Below are 18,501 nucleotides of genomic sequence, written 5' to 3' on the forward strand. Positions count from 1 at the left end.
TGTCATTCTCAGACCTTACCCCAGCTGGCATCACTACTCTGGTGCCTCAAGTCCACAGGAACTCAGGAGAAGAGGGAGTGGTTGAAAGAAATGCTCTCTGTACGCCTTCTTTGTGCCAAGCCCTTCACACGGGGCATCTCATGTGGGAGCCCTGTCACACTCAGAGATGCCCAGAAGGGACAGTCAGACCCACCTGACTCCTGAGGTCCTTTCTACCCCCTCCCTGAGCTGTGGCCATGATCCCAGCCAAACTCAGACCCTAGTGCCAGATCAAATCCCTCTGTCACTACAGAGAATATGGAAACGTATTCACACAGACATTAATTCTTAAATCATTGAATACCTAAATAGAGCTTTAGATTTAAACCAGAAACTTAAAAGTGTCTCATCAGGAGCATGTATAAACTGAATTTTTTACTCCTTTAAAAATGTGAAGAATGAAACTGGGTATATCTATTTTAAATGGGAAAAAAGTAAACCTTCACTATGATACAAATTGTTTTTAAGTAAATTACAAAGTATGATTGAATCTGATGAATTACAGAATGGAAGGAGACAGAAGATGAAGGTATTGGTGTTACTTTATCTTGGTGATTTGGTTTGGATATTTATTTTTTTTCTGTGGCTATAATGTTACTCGTGTAACAGAAAAGAATAAATTTCTCACTATTAATGATAATTACCAAAAATGTTTAAAAGGAGAGGGACCCGTTTTAAGGAAAGTGCATAGCAGCGTTTCTGTATATTCGCCGGAGTAGCCACTGGGGGCAGGTTTATTCTTTGATTAGCAAGGAGGTTAATGTCGCTTTCCACTCTGTAGTGCTTTAGCATAGTTTAATGTCATGCTTGGCTGCGCTCCTTGCTTTCATTGTCTAGGATTGCAATGTAATTCTTTGCTCACTCATCACCCTCCTCTTTCTTCCCTGCCCCCATGTCTCCACAGATCATTCTGTGTTTCTCTCCCGTTGGTCACACGCTAAGAGGGAGAGCTCGGAAGTTCCCAGCCATAGTTAACTGCACGGCTATTGACTGGTTTCATGCGTGGCCGCAGGAAGCTCTGGTCTCAGTCAGCAGGCGGTTCATTGAGGAAACGAAGGGAATTGAGGTAATGCCATGTCAACCTCTGAATCTGTGTCTCTCACGCACACACACACACACACACACACACACACACACACACACACACATTCACTCACTCACCGACCAGAAGTCCTCAATAAAGAAGTAATTTCCAAAATACACCTCCTATAGAAAAGTTAAACCTTTTGTTTAAGATGGTAAAATCGTCTTTCCTAGTTTGCGTTCTATGGAATATGGTGATTGACCTCTTTGTAGCAGGTTGAGAGGTCTGTTCACACATGTGTGCACTTGGCACACGAGTGTGTTCTTACTTAGACTGACTCACCAGAAAGCCAGGATCATTTGTTCCTTGAATCGTAATAGGGTTTGCTGAACATGAATCCTTCAAATACACAGATAAAAACCCAAACAGAAAAGTAGCCACCCATAGTCATGCAATGCTTGATCTTAACAAAGTAAGGCAATTAATTGTTGATTTTTCTCATTACATTAATAATGGGTGAAAAATCAACACCATGAATTCTGTAGTCACTGAGTCAGATAATGTATCTGTTTCTTTGTCTTAGGGGTTTATGTTTTATAAATTATGTTTGTCGTTTGACCATAATGAAATTTGCACATCCTATTACATTTTTAAATGGTTGCATGAAACTAAAAAACAAAAAGCACTTCAAGTGTACTTCCCAATTCAGAGGGAAAAAGGTATCATTTACACTTTCTAGAAATTTTTGATATCTAGTGCCTTTCTGATTAGATAGTTTGGAAGGGTGGTAATTGTGAACATTGCCCATGGAGGCTTGTCTTCTGATTCCACTGAGTGGTAGGGCTAGAATATCTCAGAACCAAAAATAGAATCGGGGCTATGTGAGAGATGATGTCTGTTCCCACTTGAAGCTTTATTAGGAACAGACACATCCCACTGTGGCCTCCCTTACTCCTAAGAGCCTGTCACTTTTCCAAAGAGCCCTTTCCCATTTTGTTGAATTCTCTATCTTTTCATGGCCGGATGGTTGCAAACCTGGACATATTTACATATTTAAGTATTTGTATGCAGCTAGTATTACTGCTTCTTATTTTTATAGATAGCTTTATTGTAATACAGTTTATTGCCTTTTCTAAAATGTCCGTTAATCTACTTAAGTGCCGGGAGTGTCAAGGAAGACCTGTCACACAGCATCAAAAACATGCATAGGACAGGGGCGCTTGGGCGGCTTTGTCAGCTGAGCAGCTACCTTCAGCTCAGGGTCATGGTCTCACAGTTGGTGGGTTCGAGCCCCACATCAGGCTTTCTGCTGTCAGCACGGGGCCACTTCAGATCCTCTGTCCCCCTTTCTCTCTGCCTCTGCTCCACTCACTCACTGCCTCTCTCAAAAATAAACTGAAAACATTTTTTAAAAAAAGATGCATATGATAAAGCCTTTATAACATTCAAATACTCCCTCTCTCCTTTTCTCACACTTAAAACATTTCTGTAAATAAATGGAAAAAATGATCTCTTCTGTTTCACTCTTTTTTCCAAATCCAGAAAGTGTTTGCTGTTGCCTGTCTCTTCACTCACCCTTAATGTTGAATGCACTTACCTGGACCTTTAAAACAACAGCAACTGGCTTTCTGGGTAAAGACTGAATAATAGTAATGTATCATTGGATTTTTTGTAAGTATGTTTATTTTGAGAGAGAGTGAGTGAGCAGGAGAGGGGCAAAGAGGGAGAGAGAATATCCCACAAAGGCTCCATACTGTTAGCACAGAGCCTGACACAAGGCTCGAACCCACGAGCCCTGAGCTCATGACCTGAGCCTAAACCAAGAGCCTTAACCCACTGAGCCACCCAGGCAGGGACCCCTGTAGTTTGATTTTTTTAAGTGATGTTCACTTTTTTCCATTGTTCAGGAGGCCTTGCATAGCACTAAGAACATGTAAGAACATTTGGGGAAATTTATGTAAATTTGTTCTCATGAATAGGTAAGTGGAATGGTAGACACTCCCAGGAGTGGTTACTTTGTCTGCAACACTGCTTGCACCATTTACAGTGTTTTCCTGAAGAGTCAAAAGAACCCCATTTAATGGACATGAGCACTAGCACTAGATAAAGTCTGCCAGAAATATTTTGTACTTTGAAACCTGAAAAACCATCAAACATGACAAGTAATAGTGACACTTGTTAACCCACCAAAATCTCAAGCTCTTGCTAGGCTGACTGCATTACTCGAATTAGGTAGGGCATTGTTCGGTCTAATAATTATAACAAGGGTTCAAAAATACCAATTTATTAGAGAATCAGTATGTGCCTTGGTAGCAAAATTCTGTTTTATACACTTCATTTTATCACACTGGTTCGCTAAAGAAAAGACCAGTACACTTCATTTCTTAATATTAATTTCCCAAATGGAAGGAACCCAAAGCTAGTAACTTGGTTTAACTTAATGTTTGGCACTGTGCTTTTTTTTTAAGTTCCTTGCCCTAGCTCCCATGATGCAAGCCTTCTCCTACAAGGTTAGGAGCCACTTCAAAAACAGTTACTGCTGAAGGAGCTCTGATATGCCAGTGACCATTGACATCTGCTGGATGAGGCAGGATTTGCATCATTTTAAGTGCAGAGGGCTCCTGGCAGGTGCTGAGCTCTGTCTCGTGGTATCATGACGCCTCCTATAGGATGCTGCTTGTCAAGGAGGATTTTAAAAGCACTTAACCATTTCTCTTGCGCTGAATTATGCCTAAAAACAGATCAGCTGGATGATTTCATTTCAGTTGAGTGTGCCTGTTTAACTTTGCCACCTTCCCAATTTGCTGCTTAGGAGCAGTAATTATAATTCAGAATGCACGTGTCTGTCTTCTTCTAAAAATGTGTGGTGACTTTTCTGCAGAGGTTAAAAATAGCTTTTAAGTTTTTTGAATGGGCACTGATTTGCTCATTTTCTTAGTTTTGATTTTCATCATTAAGACTGAAAGGTATCAGCATAATTTAGGTGCTTCTTAATTATTGACTTTATTTGTTGAGTATATGATAGTTATCCAAGGTGACCCCTCCAGCCACAGAGAAAGGATTCATTAAAGGCAAGCGGTTTTTTTTGTGGGTTGACGTAGACTTTTCAGTCTGTAGACGCTTAGCACCCAGGGGTATCGGCTGCCTGCATCTAAGTAAAGGGTTGTGCTGCTTTCCTGCTACCTGGTATTGAGCTAAACCACAGCTGTCAGACAACCAAAATAGTTTGGTCCTTAAGTATCACCGGGTATTTATCCACAGGCTTTGTGTCAACTTACACTCCTCACTCCTCAGGTTTGGAAGTGCAGATGAGGAAGGTCATGGTGCGAGGAGGGAGAGAGGGAAAGACGCGCTGGGTATCCCGGGGGACCGGGTTGCACACGCTGTGAGGAGGCAGTTGGGAGGAGTCCTTACCCAAAAGTCCGTGGGTCACAGTTAGGAACCGTCAAGAAACAAGGCAGGACAAACAGGTGTTAAAAGATGAGTACTGTTGTTGGTTTTTGAGTCAAAGTGAATAATAGACATACTTGAGAACTGGGCCTGAGGAAAGCAGAAATTATTGAATGGAAATGAAAAGATGAGCACTGTCACTGAGGAGGAGTGAGATTTGCATCCGGAGGGGTCTCCATTCTCGGAAAGATCAGAGCCAGATGAAGGAGCCCATCCTTTCCGGGCATAGTGGCCGACTGGCAGGTTAAAATTCTCCGTCCTTTTGACGTGATACAACTGAATAATTCCGTAAGGTCAGTACCATCAGCTTTTTCAGGGAAATGACTTCATTCCACCCACCTCCCATCTCTTCAGTTCAGAACTTGTCACAGTGTCTGGTAACAGAAGAATGGTATATTTTACTACCATTTGCCAATCTGATCGTGGAAAATGTCCGTTCAAAGAGGTATGTTACTTTACCGCTATATGTGAAGGCTGGCTTCTTCGTTGGTTCTTGGGTTCCTTCTTAAAACAGTAGGGGACAGCACGAAGAGTAGCAAACAACATTTTGTTAGTCATAGGTATGTTAGCAGTGATTTTTTTTTTACTGACTTTTAGCACATTTGTTTTCTTTGAAATATAAATGAGGATTGTTCAATACAAATTTAAAAGTTGAAAGCCTTGTGCAGTAGAAATTCAATGAATTTGGGGGAAAATCTCCTCCTGAGGAGTACTGAAGTCATTTTAAAAGATGAAGACAGAAGCAGAGGCAGTCAAAATTATCCTGAATCTGCCTAAGTCTCTAACTGGCTTAAGCCTCTATTCAGACAGATGAGAAAAGGCCCACGTGGTTGTTAACATCCTTCCGCATTCTTCAGCCTGCTTCTCCTTTGTGCATGCGCACCAGTACACTATTCATCATGCATTTCTTTCTCTGTGCACGTTAATCGATTTAAGAACAGAACTGCAAAAACTGGTAGAATGCCACTTTCCAGAGTTTTTGCAGTTAGGGAAACTTTGGGAATCCCCTCTACCTCGAAAGTGGGGTCTACTTATTATAGCTGCCATAGAATCCGGTTACGCTGGTAAGCATCGCTCCCTCCAAGGTGTAGTTCTGTGGCTTTCCTGTAGTGCTGGCCTTCCCAGAACCAGCTACGTCATCTGCCTTGGCTGCTCCCTCTGGGAGGCTTGGCTGGGCCCTGTTTGACCTCCTCACCCCCCTCACAGTCCTCAGTTGTTTCTGTGTTTTCATGTTGTGTTGGGGAGCCACTGACACTACCTTTTCATTGCCGAGAAACTCTTCTTGCAGATTGCTGGCTTAGGCTGGACCTGGCCTTGCTCTTGGCCTTGGAAATTAGCCCCTAAAATTAGAGTTAAAAATTTAAAAACACGACCAAAGAAACAACAAAATGTATTCGCCAGGCAAAGTGAAAAAACAAAAAAAAATGAGACACTAGTGTGTGATTTAGAAAACTGTTGGGCGCTGCGTTTAACACTTGGGGCTGCTCTGTCAGGTGGAAGTAATCTTAGGAGGACCAACACTGGTGCCCTGTCACCATCACCAGTGGCAGATGTACCCACCACCGCTGCTCACCACCCTTCTAAGCAGGGACCCCGGGCTTCCCCATGGCACAGGTGAGGGGATGCAGGCCATCGCGCACGATCACTCCGCAGGTAAGGGCGCCCTCAGCACTTTGATGCCAGAACCCCACAGTCTTAAATCCTGCTCTGGACTATTGCAGAAATGTTTGGCTATTCTGAAAAAGGAATCCAGGGAAAGGAAGAAAAGCAGACTAAAAAGGAGTGCCACAAGTCTAAGCTCTGATTTTGTGGGCAGGAGGCAGTACAGGGAGTGCCCTCATTTGTCCTGCTGTACAGAACTGGAAATCTAACCCACGTCGTAGGATTCGAAACCGGCGTCCCTGGCTGCCTCCAGAATCTTTTTTCTCAGAGGGAATCAGCACCATGAGGAGCTCAGGAGAGGTGTTCAAATGCAGTACTGCTCGTTTTATATATGATTAAATTTTATTTAATAAACCAATTTTACAGCCCCAGTATCTAATTAGTTTCTATTATTAACTGCCCCCAAAGGAGCTAAAAAGTACAAACAATAGATTTTAAAACCCAGCAGTTGGGAATCATTAAAAAAATAACAGATATTAACTATGTACTTTTTTTTGTATCTCACCTATGTTTCAATAAAGCTGTAAAAAATTAACATAGAAATAACTTCGGAGGAAAACTTTCATGGTGGATGGTAGGTATAATGACATCACATGTGACAAAATGATCCCAAGGTTAACTTAAAAAAGTTGCCTCCTTTTCACCTCCATTCTCTTTTGTCCCTTCTCCTCCCTTTCCTTGAAGGCAATGCTCTTGAAAGTTGCTCTTGAATTTAAAAGTACAGACCAGTATAATCTTGGGACCAGCTGGTCTAGGGAAGGTATAACATTCTTAGATATTTGATTTGGCGTGGCCTCCGGTGTTGTTTTTCATTTGACTTGTGCTATATGTCATTTTCACCAACAGGGACCTACTGGGCATTTGCTCTAAGAGTCGGGTGGTGGGGGGTACTTGGTGTGGCAGTGACTGCTACGGCGTGAGAACCGTAGCTCCAAGGAGCAGATATACCTCTGCATTCACAGTGAGCCAGCTGAGAGAGTAAAAATTAAACTTCTGTCTAAATGTGAGGAAAAAGCAGTTTCCTGTGTATATTTGATGATGCGTTGGTTACGGCGTTGTTTTCCAAGGCCTCTTAGTGGAGAAACCCTGGTTTTAGAAACCATTTGATACTGGCAGTTTGCTTATTTGTATTTTTGCTTTCCCCATGATGGGCTGCTAAATGACTAGAGAATGGGATCAGCTGGTTTTCATTAGGGGCCAAATGTAGCAGGAGTGATATTCTTCACTTGGGTCTCTGAAAACGAAAAATACGCATTGCATTGCCTTTTCTGCAGCCGCATAGGCAGCCATGTCCTCCCTGCACTCCCCAACCCCCCCCCCCAAAAAAAAGAAAACTGGAGATAAATGAATGGCAGAATAAATAATTTATGCTAATGAAATTACTGCAATTAGTAGTTCTACAATGACCCTTTTAAAAGCCACAGCTGTTAATGTCAGGAAGTGCTGTCACTACTGACCTTATCATAAGAGAAAGTGACAAATTGAGAATGCAGGGAAGACCAGTCATCAAAGAGGTCTGTTCTGGAACGATTAGAGTTTTCTGAAAAACAGTGTGAATTACAACCAGCTGCTCCCTGGCTCTGCAAGTCTCCCATGCTGTGCCATTTTGTTAAGCCCGATAACAATAGTTATTTTGCCCCATTGAGACAAGTTGTCTCGGGCCACTTCCAGCTCTACCGGAAACCACTTCTTCCATCGCAGATTTACAAATGAAACTGTTGTCAGAGAGAGCTTTTCAGGGCAGCCTAGGAGCCTCCTCATAAGGATCATGGTTGGGCAGAGGCCAGGTCCTCCCCCGCAACCCGCACCCCACGTGAGGAGGTCGGACTTGGCCAGGGAAGGATTTACACTGTAAAAGACATGTGCTCACTTTTGGTTCATTCAAACAAGATAGGACAGGGATGAATTTTCTCTCTGTGTTTATTTTGCAGTGAAGCCCTTTTAAAGATAAAATCCCTCAGAGGATCTTATTTATACGGAGTTCTCTAACTTCCTTATAAGTTTAGATTCTGAGTCCACTATTTGGTAACATGCACATAGCTCAGAACTAGAGAATGCAGAATATTGAGGGTTTGCATCATTCTGTATTTGACTTTGGTTTTAAAAAAACAGAACATTAATTTTAATTTAGTGAGATGGATAGGCAGAGCAACCCCATATATACATATTTGAAACCCACTCACGGATTTGTCATGATGTTGGGAGGCTGTTAGACGTCGCCCAGGAGCAGTTGTTGTTCAGCACCAGGAACTGGCCTGTCTCTTAGCACACCCGGGTTGTAATATTAATGGTGCAGGTTTGAAACATTTAACTGCATCACCAGCCACTTGTGTGCAATTTTCCCAAAGATGTGTGAGCATTATTGACAACACTTTGGTAAATTATGTGTGACTTTCCTAAGAGTTGGTGTAGCTCATTTAATTCATATTAATTGATTTTTAGGCTTCCCTTGATTAATTGAACCTGGTTCATCTTGTACAGAATGCAATAAATAATCATTAAAATGAGGGAGATGTGACTCCACAAATTAAAAAGTTAACTACTTCAGAAGTCATAGAGGACAAAACAAAAAGAATAGTATAGTGGGGGGGGGGGAGTTCTCTAGTAAATCTTCTAGGAGCAGTTATTCATTTTCTTTTTTTTTTTTTTTTTTTCCAAATGAAAATATAAATGGCATTTTTCTCCCAGAAGCAGTGAGTTTTATACCTTCCCATCCTCTTTGTTTTCCCATGGGTCCTTAAAAAACCACATTTGTCAGTTTGGGTTGTGTGTGTGTATGTGTGTGTGTGTGTGCGTGCGTGACTGCTACAGTGTAGTTTGAAAGCAACACCAAAAATACTTTTTAGAGTACTGTGTCTCAGTTTCACCATTTTTTTCTTTCACATACTTGATAGATAAAAAGCAATTTGGGAAAAGCTTTGTTTGTGTTATATGTTGGCTTTGGGTTTGGTATGTGGAGGGCACAAAAATCCTTTGCCCTACTTGGCAAAGCTGAATGCTTTATTGTTATCTCCCTCATCCTGTGGCTATCTCTTAAAGACTGAGTAAGTTTTTCCAGATCTTGCCGTAATTTGTTCTGGCTTTTAGGAAAAGATACTCCATAATTTTGCTGATTCTTTTTTTTTTTTAATTACATTTTTGTTTTAACTTGAGAGAATTGCATATGAAATACAGTGTTTATGTTTTCAGGCACTGGACAAAGATTCTGTTAGCCTCTTCATGGCCCACGTTCACACTAGCGTGAATGAAATGAGTACCCGGTATTACCAGAATGAGAGAAGACACAACTATACCACCCCAAAGAGTTTTCTAGAACAAATATCACTGTTTAAGAATCTGTTGAAGAAGAAACAAAAAGAGGTATCCCAGAAGAAAGAGCACTTGGTGAATGGCATCCAAAAGCTGGAAACCACAGCCTCTCAGGTATGACTAGGATGTGTTATTCCTGAGTAAAATGTGTGCTCTTAAAATTAAAAAATGCACACTTTTGATGCAGCATTTCAACCCGTTTATATAAGATGCTTACTGCTTAAATTCACAGTTTAGTGACACACACCAAAAAAACAGCGTTCATGCTTTCATAAGTCTAGAAAGGGATTGGCCAATTATTCTGTCATGCTGGTTTCAAGAGATCCCTTCCCTTGTTGGCCTGACTCAGGACAGGGCAGCGAAGAGATGTTGAGGAACAGGCACAGCTCACTCCTCTGTTACATTCACTGGCTTTGGTGCCCTGGGTTTATAGTTAGGAATTTTGTCACACTGGAATGGAAGTAGGATCCCTTTTGGTTTCAGATTCTAAAGCCCCTCCCCCCCAGGGAGGCATTATTTCCTGTCTGATGACATGATGTGGTTTGTTCAGATTGAGGTCCCTAAGCAGAGCCACTTCCTCTGACCCTGGTGTCTCATCTCCTTTTGGCCTCCATCTCTCTCCGTTTAAAGTATCCTCTGTAGCCTTCATCCTCAATCTGCCTGCTCCCTTGAAGGATGGTACCTTTAACCTCCAGGAGTAAATTAGGAGAGAATTAGCACACATGTTAACCATGTGTGGGTCTTTCCATCTGTCCTCTCATCTCCTTGTTGAAAAGTAAACAAGTATATGAAGTAGGTGTTGCTACTCTAATTTCATAGATGAGACAGAACCAGCCACAGAACCTGTGAGGCTGGAGTTGGAACCCAGATCTGTATTACTCTCAAGTTCAGGTATTGAGATTTTAAAGCTCCCTGTGCTGCCTCTCGGTGACTGGGGGAGAAAAGAATTAGAATGAGAAATTGTGGAGACTTTGGAAACTGGCCCAGCTTTCTCTGAGCCACTTGGGCTCTGGAGTTGGTGAGGGGAAAATTCTCCATGGTGGTCCCTTCAAGGCCAGGAATTCCAGTAGACTTCTTCAGAGTATTGTCATCTTGGACGGACTCATATGCTTCTCAGGAGATTGGGCCAGTTTTCGCCCCACGTGTGCTGAATGGCCTGTTTATGTCCAGGCTAGAAATAAGCCACAAGCCAGTTGGAGAAGCCTGCAGTGGCACCTCTCACTCTGAAGGCCTGTCCGGCCACACCCTTCACGTGTCCATAGGCCAGAGCGTCTCTTGCCTCTGTGCCCTTCATCTTGTAAACCAGGAACGGCTCTCGGTGAAGCGTTGATCTGTACATAGTGAGTAGATGGACCACGACTGGGAAAGAGAAACCAACTGAGAAGGTTTCCAGGCCAGTTTCCAGGATGTGGTGATGTAAGAATAGTTGTTGGGAAGCCCGCCAAAGGATATACCTGTATTTGTGCATCTTTCCCTTTTCCTTCAAAAAATGTTTTTACTCTTTTTGTGTACATGTTACCTTACTCTTTTACTCTTTGCCTTCTTTCTCTTTCCTTCTTCTTTGTCACTACCTTTCCAGTTCCCTCTCTTTCTCTTCGTGAAGACCTTCCTAGGAGTCCTATAGAGCTAGGAGACCATGAGTGCAGGAGATGTGTGTCCCAGAGCATCTGTGTACCTTTGAGCAATGTCCCAAACCGCACCTGTGGAAATGCTAGTGTTGACTAAACTAAACCGTTTAGCGTTGACTAAACTAAACAGTCAGTACTGGTGGGGCAGCCCTTGGCTAAGGAAAAAAAATGGCCTCTGCCATACTTAGAGTCTCCTTCCCAAAAAACAGAGCAAAGAGGATAAAAACAGAGTGGCGTCCATGGTGGCAGCATCTCAGCCATAGGGAAAAAGAAGAGGCTGGGGGAGAGGAACAAAGAAAGGGACTGGTTATTGATGGTGCCTGCCAAGTTTAAGGATGCTTGGGTCTCCTTATTCCCCCTTGGCTAGAAACATCAGGCAGAAAGTCTAAGAAGACGACATATGAAGTCTTAATTGAAGGACACTGATGATTTCTTTTCAATAGGTGTTTGTACGTATAATGCTTTCAATAATATCAGAGGACTGATTGGAATATTTCATAGTTCCCTAAGAGTTTTAAAAGCCTATTTATTATAGAAAAGAAGCGTACTTTCTTAGGTGGGCATTTGGAAAGCCCTACCATGTAAGATAAGGCCGTGTGTGGAGCAGAATGTCTTCATGTTGAAACTTGTGTTCTGTAAAGATCTGCCTGAAGTTAATTCCACAGAGGTGAATATCCGTGCCATTTGAAATATGTGTCTAAACCTCAGCACTGTGTATTCATTGGAGTAAAGCCATAAATTCCCATTAGAGCCGCATATCCCCTCTCTAGATGTCAGCTTAGATCATCACAGATAGCTTAGTGACCTGTCTTCACGGCAAGGCCTCGCTCCCAGGGCTTGAGTCACTAGACTCTTCAGACCTAACAGCTTCCTCAGAAACGGAAATCAGGGCTTGAAATAACAGTTTCCTCCTAGTCTCTTAGATGATTCTTTGGATTGTAACCTAACATGCGACTAGTTTCCCATGGCTAAAAAGAAAAGACAAGCAAATGTCACTGTGCATTATTACCCTGAGTTCACAGAGAGGCTAAAAAATCCATCTTAGCTTAAACTATAATAACTAGTAAAGGTAACAGTAATAGTAGTAATTGTGCCATTTGAGCAGAGGTTTGAAGAGTCCTTGGATATAGTAGTGAGATGTTGTTCTACAGGATGAACCCCCTGGAGTGCCTGTAGCAACTGAGTCAAAATAAGTGGTTATAATTATTCTCTGCTTCTTTGATTTTTGTAAACATAGTAACCTACTTCTGGAAAAAAAATGGAATTAAGCTAATGCTCATGATATTTAAAACTGCTTCCATGTGTCTCCAAGAGCCGAGTCACGTTTGTTTCCCAGCACTTGACTTATGCTTTGCTTTACGTGATTCTCAAACTTAGGAACCTAGTGGTACCTTGTCAACCTCATGAAATCCCAATTACGAGGGCAGAATCATTCTTTAGAGAAGATAAATTTGTTGATGCCTCAGAAAGACTTGAGTTCCTCAAGAGTTGAGTGAGGCCAGGAGCAGCAGTCCCCATCTAGGACACTCACTGCTCTTTGACCCCACCCCTTCTGATGCCCACAAGGCACTTGTGGTTTGCCTTTCTGTAGTAGGTGTTAAGTTGAATGTTGTATGAGGTGGAAGAAACTAAGAGGACCATTTCCTATTTTGTGGAAAGAGAATAGACCTGTCTGTAGGCATTTCCATCAAAGTGAGTAACGGATTCAACGAAACTGATAGTAACTCATAACGGCCAGGGAGTACCGATGTCTCAACTTCTCTGAGCCTTTCATGGTGTTCCCTTGGAGAGCGCAAACCATGGTTCCTCCAGCTTGCCACCAAGCAAGTCTTCCTGTGGCCTCTGCTGCCTTGAGCCTGTGGCCTGCCTTTACAGGACCAGAAAAGCTGAGGGCATGAGTGATAGGTGCTTGAGTGACACGTACGCAGGTGGGGACAGCTGTTGATGTTTCCCTGACTGCACAGACTGAGGGGAGAAGGTAAATTTCTAGCTGGTGCTGACATAAATTACATTTTTCAGAAAGGAATCAGAAAACACTGAGCTGTTTGTTCCTCTGTTGGGGGGGAAGCGGGGCTGTGTTTTTGCACATGGGACTAAAGTCAGAACAGGGGAGGAAGAGATAAAAGATGCAGGCTGATAGGGATCTGTGAACTCATTTAAAAAAATAAGCTGTATCTGATATTTGTCGTTCCCAACGCAAGTTACTTGGACATAGTGACTTTTCCTTCAGGTGGGAGATCTGAAAGCCAGACTTGCCTCTCAAGAAGCTGAGCTGCAACTGAGAAATCGTGATGCCGAAGCTCTGATCGCAAAGATCGGGCTCCAGACGGAGAAAGTGAGCCGGGAAAAGGCCATTGCCGACGCTGAGGAGCGAAAGGTCAGGCTAATTCCACCATTTAGAGTGCTGAGCTATATTTAGCACAAAATAAACCTTTGTAGGTGAACAATTTTGAACAACTTCCTCTCCAGGGAGCATAAAATCTAAAGAATTATTATAGTTACACATGTAACAGCATTTCACACCATGATTACCACTTGACCTTTCTTTACATTATGCATTTTCCCACCCTTTTAGCTCTTTTAATGATATGAAAGAACAATAAATACTGAGCTCATTCAAGCATATAATGGATGTGGATCTTGAACATCAGGCCTATTTGTAATACAGTAAAGGTCATGAAGTCACCTCTGAGGTTTCTAAAGGTTTTCAGTTTTTAGGCAAATTGAACAACTCAATTGTTAACAAAGCCCAATTCCATCACTTTGCAAGATGGTTTTTCAAATTTTTCCTTTTAATAATACAACTTGAGTTTATTATTAAATCCTAAGCTAAATTTCTTCTTTTTGATTCGATTGAGAACCTGGCATTTTATATTACATTTTACTGTTGCAAACAATTACTCTTAAGATTATACAGATTCTGCTTTCTTTTGTACCTGGGTTTCTGGCAATTCTGAAATAAATACAACTTCTTTGTCCTCTTCTTTTGCCAGACCTTGGGCCACAAATGGAAGGTATTTTTGTATATCTTATTTGTTTAGAAATTGAATATGTTTGTTTGAGATAAATTCTCTCATTTGGGACAAAAGATTATAATCAGGGATTAGTTGATAAAAAAAAGGTAAATTATAAACATGCTTATAGCTTTTGAGTCAGTAGCTTTTATGTTATTATCCTAGTGTTTTATGATGCCAGAAATACTTGAGTTCTTCTAGTGGTATTGCCATTCATTCATAGACAATTGAGTTGGGCTTTCCCCCCCTATTTTCTAATAGGTATTGAGCATGTTTACTGGTAGCTTACACAACTAAAGAGTTGAGATGTACACTGAAAATCAGAATGCTGAATAGTTTTTTTTTTAATACTTGTTTTTAAAGTTGTATGCTACATTTGGCATGGCCAATGGGCATATAATTCCTAATTTGTTAATAAGTGTTTCCATTGAGTTTCAGAGAAGCAGAGGATGTCCTTAAAATTGTACTATATTATGTTAAGCAATTAGGTATCCCATATGATGTGATTATCATAAGCCATTTCCACCCAAGGGATATTTTTCAAGCATTGCGCAAATAAGTGACGTGCTAGTACTTGTTAGATTATAATCTATCTCTCGAGATACCTTTTAGAGATCCATAAAACACTCCAGAGGTATTTTCACATTTTGTATGTGAATTCCTAAGGCAAAATCATCCTTACAAAGAGGGAAAAAATGCTTTAGCAAATGAGAACTCTTCTGACTGGTTGTTTTATGAAGTTCTTCAAACATGAAAAAGACACTATTTCTATATCTAATCCATACCAAGAAATAAACATATTTTCATTTTACCCCTGATGGTTACTTTACTTAATTCTCAATAACAAATACTAACTGAGCAACTATTTTTGCCTGGAACAGTTCTAGGCTCTTGAGCATAGATGATGTACGAGGCACCCTCAGGTAGCTTACATTATAATGGAAAAGACTGGGAGCAGACAAGTGACAAGGAATTTGGGGTTAGTGATGAGGGCTAAGATAAAAATCAAATCGAGGTGATGCTAGAAGGGACTGTTTTAAACTGGCTGCTCACGGAAGGAGAATTATTTGTAACTAAACCATGTATAGAGATTCAAGGAACTCATCAATTGGAGCATGTGCTGTGAGCCCACATTTTGTTCAGCAGTGTGCTAGGTTCTACATAGTTATTAAATGGGTGCATATGGGCACTGTGATCCTATAAAATTGGGATTTCAAGTCTTGACCCATGAGAAGTTATTAAAAAGTACATTGCCATATTTAATATAACTAAGCAAATACTGACTGCCTTTCTCTGTGCCTTGATAGTCCTTGTAGAGCAGCAGGTTAAAATTGTTCCTTGAGATTCATAAAATCATCAAGAGCCATCCAAACTGCTGACATGACCAGCGGTGACTTCAAGTAACCCCAGCGCCATGAAGCCTATGAAAATTACTTCTTCCGTCTCTGTTTGGTTTACCAGTTCCCAATTCTAAGGTTCCAAATTGTCTGATCTCTTTCATATTGCTTTCTTTGTTGGGTGTAACCCTCATGAGTTAAAGTACCTTCTAAATCACAGGGCTAATATAATCTCCTCAGAAGTTATCATCCTCCTTGATTTTGAATGGTCTTCAGATTTTGTGTGTTTCTATTCTAAATGTGGGTATAGCTGGGTTTTGAAGGACTGTCTGGGATTTCTCATACTCTGAAGGCAAATAAGAGCAGTTTATTAGATTGCTAGGACTTCTAGAAAAAAATATCATAGACTGTATGGCCTAACCTACAGAAGTTTATTTTCTCACAGTTCTGGAGGCTGGATGTTCAAGATCAAGATATTGACAAGCTTGGTTTCTCCCCTTGGCTTGCACATGGCCGCATTCTCACTGTCTTCACTTGGTCTTTCCTCTGTGTTCACATCCCTGGTGTCTCTTGTGCCTGTTCAGATTTCCTCCTTTTATAAGGACACCAGTTAAACTGACCTAGGGCCCACCCTAATGGGCTCATTTTTAGCTTAATCACCTCTTTAAAGGGCATGTCTGCAAATACAGTCATATTCTAGGGGTGCCTGGGTGGCTCAGTCAGTCAAGTGGCCGACTTTGGCTCAGGTCATGATCTCACAGTTTGTGGGTTCGAGCCCCGCGTCAGACTCTGTGCTGACAGCTCAGAGCCTGGAGCCTGCTTCAGATTCTGTGACCCCTTCTCTCTCTGCCTCTCCCCCAATTGTCCTCTCTCTCTAAAAAATAAATAAACATTAAAAAATTTAAAAAAATATAATCATATTCTGAGGTACTAGGGTTAGGACTTTGCCATATAAATTTCTGGGTGGACATATTTCAGCTTCTACTAAGCCATTGCTATTCCACTTCTTCCATGTGACCCACCATTAAATTTCATGAACCATTTGCAAGGAGCTTTTGACTAATAGCAGAAAAGCTCTGTGTACCCAAGAATGGGAGTATCTCCCGAACACTGCTTTAACAGACTGTAGTCAAGAGAAAGCCCACATTCCAAATGATCTGTGTCACTCTTCCCTCCTTCCCCAAGTTGAACCTTGCTGAGCACCACCCAGGAGTCATGGTGTGGAGGCAGTTGGACAGTGAGGCTCGAGGCTCTGCACGTCACTAAGATACACAGTATTTTCACTATTCCAGTGTCACCTGAAATACACAAATTATTGTACATGTACCTTAGAATTCTTGTGCAGGAAGAATTAAGTTCTAACTTAAGTTGTAAGTTAGGAACTTCTAGTATCATAACTGTAGCACTGGTCACCAGGATCCAGTCCCCGTGGGGGTTGGTTCCTGTGGTAATGGTGATTGTGGCATGTGACATGTAAACAAAAGTGCGCAGAAGGTATCGGGAATGAAAAAACAGCTGACCAACCTAGGGCATTTTTTTTCATTTTCTTTCGTGGGTTTTTATTAATATTCAAGATTGCCCTGATTATAAAAATTACCCAAAGGAATGATACTCCATGAAGTGTAAAGGAGTCAGAAGGAGAAGAATAGCAACTCTCAGTCTCACAGAAATAGCACTTAAAAGTGCTTCAGGCATCTGGGTGGGTGGGTCAGTCGGTTAAGCCTCTGACTCAACTTCGGTTACTGGGATCCGTCTCCGCACTATGAGTCCTTGGGATTCTCTTTCTCTCCCTTTCTCTCTGCCTCTCCACTCCTTTCTCTTTCTCTCTTGAGATAGATAGATAGATAGATAGATAGATAGATAGATAGATAGATAGATAGATAAAAAGATATACTCTTCTAGTACTAAAAATCTCTATTATGGAGACCATTTTTATTTTATCTTGATTATTATTATTTTTTTACTGTTACTTTTTATTTAAACTTCAGGTGGTTAACCTACAGTGCGATACTGGTTTCAGGAGTAGAATTCAGGGATTCATCGCTTACATAGAATACCCAGTGCTCATCTCAAGTACCTCCTTAATACCTATTACCCATCTCCCACTGACCTCTGTCCATCAACCCTCAGTTTGCTGTCTATTGTTAAGAGTCTCTTGTACTTTTTTTCCCCTCTCTCCTCACCCCCTTCCCATATGTTCATCTGTTTTATTTCTTAAATTCCACATGAGTGAAATCATACAATACTTGTCTTTCTCTGATTAACTTATTTTGCTCAGCGTAATACATTCTAGCTCCACCCATATCATTGCAAATGGCAAAATTTCATTCTTTTTGATGGCTGAGTAATATTCTACTGTATAGACATACCACATCTCCTTTATCCATTTATCAGTCGAATGGACATTTTGGCTCTCTCTCTAAAGTTTGGCTATTATTTTTTTAAAAAATATAATTTATTGTCAAGTTAGCTAACATACAGTGTATACATGTATGTATGTATGTATGTATGTATGTATGTATGTATGTATAGTGTGCTCTTGGTTTTGGGGGTAGATTCCCATGACTCATTGTTTACATACAACATGGAGTTCTCATCCCAACGAGTGCTCTCCTCAATGCCCGTCACCCATTTTCCCCTCTCCCCCGCCCCCCGCATCAACCCTCAGTCTGTTCACTGTATTTAAGAGTCTATCATGTTTTGCCTCCCTCTCTGTTTGAAACTATCTTTCCCCTTCTCTTCCCCCATGGTCTTCTATTAAGTTTCTCAAGTTCACATATTTTAAATGATGCTCTTATAAATGATAACAAACAGCATTTATAGATTGTATCCTTATAGAAGGTAAATAACCCTGAGGTATTAATTCACTCACCTCTGCTCTCCCTTTGTGCTGCAACAGTGTTGTCTAGCACACCAAAAATGTATTCTTAGAATTTTCATTGGCCATTCCTGGAAGTTTTGACAGTTGTGGTTTTTGAGTAGTTCTCGATAAGCATGCAGAGTTTTCTTATTTACATTACAGTAGCTGTGTATGTATT

The 18,501-nt window shown here is 41.2% G+C and overlaps 1 protein-coding gene across 4 annotated transcripts in view; it reads left to right on the forward strand.

Annotated features, from left to right (window-relative positions):
* DNAH11 (dynein axonemal heavy chain 11) overlaps nucleotides 1–18,501 on the forward strand; it is a 356,336-nt gene that overhangs the window by 225,551 nt on the left and 112,284 nt on the right. For all 4 annotated transcript variants that reach the window (XM_042967928.1, XM_042967929.1, XM_042967930.1 and 1 more), the window contains 3 exons: nucleotides 944–1,105; nucleotides 9,365–9,598; nucleotides 13,343–13,489. In XM_042967928.1, coding sequence (XP_042823862.1) covers nucleotides 944–1,105; nucleotides 9,365–9,598; nucleotides 13,343–13,489 — 543 coding nt within the window. The remainder of the gene's footprint in view (nucleotides 1–943; nucleotides 1,106–9,364; nucleotides 9,599–13,342; nucleotides 13,490–18,501) is intronic.

The sequence above is a fragment of the Panthera tigris genome, chromosome A2, assembly GCF_018350195.1.
Source record: "Panthera tigris isolate Pti1 chromosome A2, P.tigris_Pti1_mat1.1, whole genome shotgun sequence".
In the NCBI taxonomy this organism is placed as follows: domain Eukaryota; kingdom Metazoa; phylum Chordata; class Mammalia; order Carnivora; family Felidae; genus Panthera; species Panthera tigris.